The 6,781-nt window shown below is 33.7% G+C and overlaps 1 protein-coding gene across 2 annotated transcripts in view; it reads left to right on the top strand.

The window, feature by feature from the left end:
- The first annotated feature begins 4,059 nt into the window (after window positions 1–4,059).
- The window catches only part of LOC114717748 (tetraketide alpha-pyrone reductase 1), a 57,033-nt gene continuing 54,311 nt past the window's right edge, over window positions 4,060–6,781 (top strand). Inside the window, exons 1-3 of one of the 2 annotated variants that reach the window (XM_028902945.1) lie at window positions 4,060–4,557; window positions 4,994–5,163; window positions 6,412–6,603. In XM_028902945.1, coding sequence (XP_028758778.1) covers window positions 4,431–4,557; window positions 4,994–5,163; window positions 6,412–6,603 — 489 coding nt within the window. In that variant the 5' untranslated portion in view covers window positions 4,060–4,430. The remainder of the gene's footprint in view (window positions 4,558–4,993; window positions 5,164–6,411; window positions 6,604–6,781) is intronic. The other variant, XM_028902944.1, reaches the window with a different exon arrangement.

Here is a 6,781-nt window from a genome sequence, read left to right as displayed (position 1 = left end):
TATAATACCCCAAGGGTGCCTTTGATATGAGCGATTTGGAGGGGAAGGGAGGGAGAGAGAAGGATTTTAATCATTTTCCTTTCTTTGTTAAAACACAAATTTTAAGAGGGGAGGAAAAATTTTAACAATTTTAATTAAAATTTTCCCTCCCCTCCCCTCCAAAATTGGGAGAATTTGGAGAGAAAGGATAATATTTTGTTATGTTGTGATCATTATGTCTATATTTATTTTTAATATTCCTATACTATTCTAAATCTCTTTTTTCTTATCTCCAGATGCTACTCTTTCCTTTACATGATCAAATAATTCATTCAAAGAAAAGATACAGTGCAAGTTGTGGCTGAACATTACTTCAATCTTTTTTTAATAATACTTCACGCTTTAGAGTATATTAGAATTTTGGTATAAGTATTGCTCAATATATTAAATGTTATTTACAATTCTATTTTATTAAACATCCTATAAAATTTGAAAAAATAATCTTAAATAAAATAAGAGTAAAATTGTCTATGTTAAAATATTTTTTCCTTCCCTCTCCTTATAGACCAAATAAGGTAATATTAAAACTCCTCCCTTCCCTTTTTTTTTTGTTTTTTATAAATCAAAACAAGGTAATATTAAAATCTTTCTACTCTCTTTCCCTCCTCTTTCTTTTATTAAAATTCCTCCCTTTCTTTTCCTCTCATTGAGCCAAACAGACCCTAATACGTAATACTCCTCCGGTCCTAATTATAAGACCCAATTGACTTATTTGAAGAGATTAAGGAAGTAAGTTAAGTTGGTTATTTATAATAAATAAGTATTGTCATTCCTAAAATATCCTTGCTAATTAAGTATATTGGCCAAAACTATCATTATTAGAAGGATTATCTTGGAAAAAAATACATAAATATAAGAGACAAAATGGATTGGGTCTTATAATTAGGACCAAATAAAAAGTCAAATTGGGTCTTATAATAAGGACCGGAGGAGTACTAATTTTAACAGGCAAGGCCTTTAAAGGCTTCTTAGGTTTGAGATAAGTCTCTCTACCTCATGGATATGAAAAGAAATATACTTGTGCTGAATTAGTAGCTTCCAATCTCAAATGGAAAGTTGAAACCGGAAGTAATATATCATTAACCAACCCCATTTTGTCGAACAACTTTCAAATTGTAAATGAGATTGCCCCTAACTTACTCCTTCCAAGAAGTCTCTGATTTGATCATTCCAATGCCCTCATCAGGGAATGGCAGCTACTGGAACCAAAATCTTATGAGATGCATTATAGAAGGGTCGATGCCAACAACATTATGGGCATTCCCCTTCCCTTAACCAACCAAGTTGACAAAATCTCCTGGGGTGGATTTCGTGATGAAAATTACAAGGCAAAAGCAGCGTTTAAGGTAATAATCAATCATCATTCAGTTTGCCCAATAATCTAAGCTCTTGTGATGGTTGGACCATTTGGATTCATAAAATCAAGAACATAAACTCATTAAGATGTTGGATCCTAACGCAATATGAATGTGATATCCTGTTGAATGTTAAATGGTGGAAATCCATTCCGAGAACCCCACAATTTTATCTTGCATGTTTCAGAAAGGCACTATGGTGGATTCTTGTATACAAATCAGATTACAATGTTCCAGAAAAGGCAATCAAATTGACGTGCATTGAGAAGAGAGTGATCACTGCGAAGTCCTTCCTCAGCAGCTCCAACAATTGTCTTGCCATGGATATATCAGCATTACTACGTTTCTTTTCTCAGTTTGATGTCCTCCTCACTAATGATGACTCTATTTAACTTAAGTTCCTCCTCTTGGTCTAAGAACTCCAGTAATGTAATTTCATCTCTTTCTTTTTAGGTAATATATATATGTTAGTTGTTTTCCTCTAATAAAAAAAAAAAAAAGCTAAGATTGAACCAATTTGAAAACCCTTTTCACTCCCTTAACTTGAGAAGGATTTCATCACGGCTAGGGATAGCTTTGCCGAGGCAAATATGACTCTTTGCTGAATATTGTTTTTGCTGATAAATTTGACAAGCCTTGGGAGGTCATAATATGAGCTAAACAATTCTAAACAATATGATTCAAGAATCTAGGACAGGGCCTGACCGTAAATGCCACTTTTGAGAACTTCAAAACTCCCACAAGCTCCTGACCACCTCGCACCAATAACAAACTTCCATTTAAGCTAATAGACACGTTTCAGTTAGTACAAGGGACAAAGAAAAGCCTCTAGACCAACCCAAGACGGGTCACATACGAATTTGGCCACCTGAAGTTCAAAGCTTAATTACCATTTCCAAAACGTGGAGAAAATGGAGTAACATAGGAACATTGATGTCATTAATCATTGAGAAATCCAAGGTACATGGAACTTCTTTCTTCCCTTTCATGAACACCCCAGATTTGGAAAATGACAAATATCCGTTTAAGCTAATAGACACAATTCAATTAGTACAAGAGACAAAGAAAATAACAAACCCTACAAGGGCATGTGGCCAATATTCCAAAAAGCATATCACTATTAGTGAGGGAGTGACTGCTTACCCTCCTTCTCCTTGGTGCGTCTAGTGCCTCCACTTGGGACAAAGGTTAAAAGGCGGGATGAGATTGAAATCTTAGTAATTAGGAGAAAAACAAGCATAATAGTCCTGTTATTTTTTTTCAACACTGTTCAAATCATACTTCCTCTATTCTTATTTACTTCTATTTACTAAGATTTTCAATTAGTCCCAAAATATATTCTTCTGTATTATTTATAAGTGCCCCTGGTTCTATTTATGAGTCCATTCTAGCATATTTCACCAAAACTAAGCAAAATCTTAAATCTTATTAACTTTGTTTTGAAATTTAATAACTTTCTAACTTTACCTATGTTTAATATACATGACACGTAATAAATGAAAAATAAAATAGTATATTCATACTAAAAATTTAATAATGTCTTACAAATAGGACAGAACATTTATCTGTACTTTATAAATAGGATCAAAAGAATAGATAGAAAGTATATATATTAAATAGGGTTAAAATTAAAAAAAATTGTTTAATTTCGATACAAAATTAATGAGATTTGAAGTTTTTTTTTAATTCGGATAAAATATTGGAACATGGAAACAACTTATAAACATATGATAGGGGTATTTCAACTTTTTAGGTATGATTATTATTTATTTTCAATAATGCTCTTGTTATATTTTGCTTTTTATTGGAGCTACGTGTGTCTTTTTTTCATGAGATCTACAGCCTTATCTCTAATTTTTATTATAAAAACTCACTAACTAATTAACACATAGTAATCAAAATAGTTAAAGATATTAAATTTGTGATAAAATTTAAGTGATTTCCAATATTACTCTTAATTAACTATATTAAATTCCAACATCATATTAATTTCTATTCTCTTACTACTTTTATTAAATATGGACATATATGAAAAAAAATTAATACTTATTGAAATAATCAAAAGCTCTTGTGAAAAAATACTAAGAATTTCTTCACCTCCTCTTATAAGAATAAACGGATGTTTGGAAAACCTTAGAAAAACTTTAAAAGAAAAAGAGCGAGAGAGAGAGAATTACAATGAAATTCTTAAAAAAATAATTACTAATAAATTTAATAACAGGTGAATAATTGTTATTTATGATTCTGAAACTTATTATTACGTGTTGTTCTAGTAATAATGTTTCTGATTTGAGATTTCATAATAGCTCTTTCGTACCAAAAAACAGTTTTAAACTCATCTGACATGATTAGCTAGCTAGAACTCCCTAAAATCGCTATTAAAAAGGAAGGAAGTACTTCTTTTTGTTTTTTGTTTTTCCCGAGTACAAAGTACTTCCTTTGGCATACGTAGTCTTTTCAATCATATTTGCGGTCCAAAATTTCTTGCCCATTCAGCTTCTCTGTATGGCAGTATCCTCGTGTATATTTATTAAAATCAACTGCTTTGCCCCTGATTGATTCATGTGTGAAGCAAGCAACTATGCTGTATTTTAAAACCAACTGCTTTGCTCCTCATTAAAACCAACAATGATTGGTTGTCTTCTTCCCGAAATGAATCACCGCCTTATCAGTTCAACCAACTATTTTGAGGAGACCACAAACACAAATTTTGACGAAGGAAACCAAAAACCTACGCTGCTGATCTCATTTATTGTAACTTATGGCCTCAAATGCCGATCACATGCATGAAACTGGAGTTCCCCTTGGCTCTCCCATGCCTTAATCTACACCTGTAATTGTGCGCTACGAGTTAAGACCGTCAACTAGTTGTATGTCTCAATCGACGCTTCGAAGAAGATGATGCGTTAAAGCCAACCATTTCACAGACTTGGGGTCTTCTTTATAAACAATGGGTACAATTCAAAGCCGGGAGGTAAAAATCAAGCTGAAGACTTTTCCTAAGTTCAAGCAGTGGTTTAGTAAGAACGAAAGAGAATGGAAAGCAACACAGGAAAGGGAAAGGTTGTATGCGTCACTGGTGCTTCTGGCTTTATTGCTTCATGGGTCGTCAAGCTTCTTCTTCTTCGTGGTTATGCTGTCAAGGCCACTGTTCGCGACCCAAGTGAGTACTTTCTCTTTTATACTGAAGGAAATTCTGTTTCGTTGATTTCTTCTTCTTCCTCTTCTTGTTAACGAAGAGATGGGAGTAAGGATTTATTTTACACTTCACATGAACCAAATTTAAAGTGTTTGCCGGTGCATGTGAGATATAAGTTCATTTCTTTTTTCTCTACTTTGTTGTATCACGATTTCTGGTTATGGTTTTGAGTAATTGGAAATTGAAGGAATGATCCAAGAACAGGGCATGCATAGATAATAAAAAAATGTACGGGTGTGTTGGCTGAAGATGAATAGGAGAGAAATGGAGGGAAATACACAGATTGCTAGATACGTCAATTCCTTAATTTTGCTTTTTAAGTTTGACGGAAATCAATTCTATTTTGTTGTTTCTTATCATTTTGAGATACATATTAGTGATGGTTTGTAACTCCTTGCAGATGATTCAGTAAAAGTAGACCACTTGCTCAAACTTGATGGGGCAAAGGAGAGACTGCAGCTGATTAAAGCAAATCTCATGGAAGAAGGTTCCTTTGACGTGGCTGTTGAGGAGTGCGAGGGCGTCTTTCATACTGCATCTCCTGTTGCTCTCAATGTCAAAGATCCACAGGTTGACATCAATATAGCCACTCTACTTCATCTTTTGATTAAAGAATCTCTGTACCAATTTTTATCATCTTTTGATTATCTTATGCCCACTGTTAGATGACTATTTCTGCATAGAAATAAAAAGTCCAATAACAGGAAGACAAAAGCTTCAACATTTCATTTTGTCCAACAAAGTAGGCTTCCACTTTCCCAAATACACAAGACATAGTGACCTTTCTCAATAGCTTGCTCCCTTTTTGTGCCTTGGCAAACAGTAAAACAATATCTCGTATTGATGACCTAGTAAGTTCACATGTAATCTAAGACTGTAAGTATTATCATTTTTGGAGTTTTCCTTTCGATCTGCCAAAAAAAAAAAAAAAAAAAGACTTTGGAGTTTTATTTCATTAATCTGAAAACTGTTGGGCAAACTGGAGATTTATGCTAAACTTACTGTGAGAATAGAGTATCATGTGTTGTGTCATTGGAATGTTGTGTTTTTAGTTAAGGGTAGCTTGGTAATTTGCTTAGTTGTAAACTAGGCGTTAGTTTAGTCATTGTTTCTGTTATTTTCGTTATCTATATAAGGGTGTAATATCAGACCTGAATTGTTGCTGATGATATCGGTGGATTAATCCAGCGTATTACTTAGTACATCTCGTCTCCCTGTTTCTCTCTTCTTTGTTTTCCCTATCTTTCTGGTTCTTTCCTCTCTTTCCCTATTCTTCCCTTCTCAATCTTGCCTGGTTCATATTATAGAACCATAACATCATGCCTTGGATGCCTCAGTGCCCATTATCCATTATGTAAGAGGCCATTAAAATAGTGGCATATCTGTCCCTCCTAGCTACTGCTCTTTACCACTTGAAATAACGTCTTTTAGAAGCAAAGAAGTGGCTATAACATAGGCCTTTGGCTGTAAGGCTCATTTAAGATTGGCTTATTTTATTACTGCAGGGACTTATAGTCAGTAAACTACAACATGGCATATTTTAGCAAGATTGACATCCAAAGAAAGTGAATTGTTGACTAATTCAGAGTGACATGCTTTGAGATTCTCCCGAATCTCAGTTAGAGATTTTTCTCAACCATGAACTTCTAATATAAAGGATTTTGTATTTTTGGCTTTGGAATCTATTAAGCTCCCACGAGTTTAAATTAGTCACAAGGCTGACAATCTTTTAAATCGCCATTTTATTGTCTGGTTAAATAGGTTTTCTTACTAAATTCTTACTGTTGCCTTTTTTTTTTTTTTTTTGGTGCATTTCAGGCTGAATTAATTGATCCAGCAGTCAAAGGAACTCTTAATGTTCTCAAATCATGTGCAAAATCACCATCTGTGAAACGAGTTATTTTAACTTCTTCCACTGCTGCAGTTGAATATAATGGAAAGCCTAAAACTCCTGAAGTTGTAGTTGATGAGACTTGGTTTTCAAATCCAGATATCTGTAGGGAATATAAGGTATGTATTATATATAATTCACTATACTATCCAGGTTGAGATGCTGAGCTTTTTCAAAGGCTTACAGGCCCCATTTGACTTAGCTATACTCCAATAATTCATTACAGTTGTGAGAAATTGGCAAGGATGTTGTGGAATTCTTCATACTTCACTTACATAATTTAAGGTTATTAGGGGT

The sequence above is a fragment of the Neltuma alba genome, unplaced genomic scaffold (genome assembly GCF_004799145.2).
Source record: "Neltuma alba isolate B1F8T4 unplaced genomic scaffold, ASM479914v2 tig00011773_pilon, whole genome shotgun sequence".
NCBI lineage: Eukaryota > Viridiplantae > Streptophyta > Magnoliopsida > Fabales > Fabaceae > Neltuma > Neltuma alba.
Note: the sequence above shows the minus strand (reverse complement) of the source record. Positions and strands in the feature narration are given on the sequence as shown.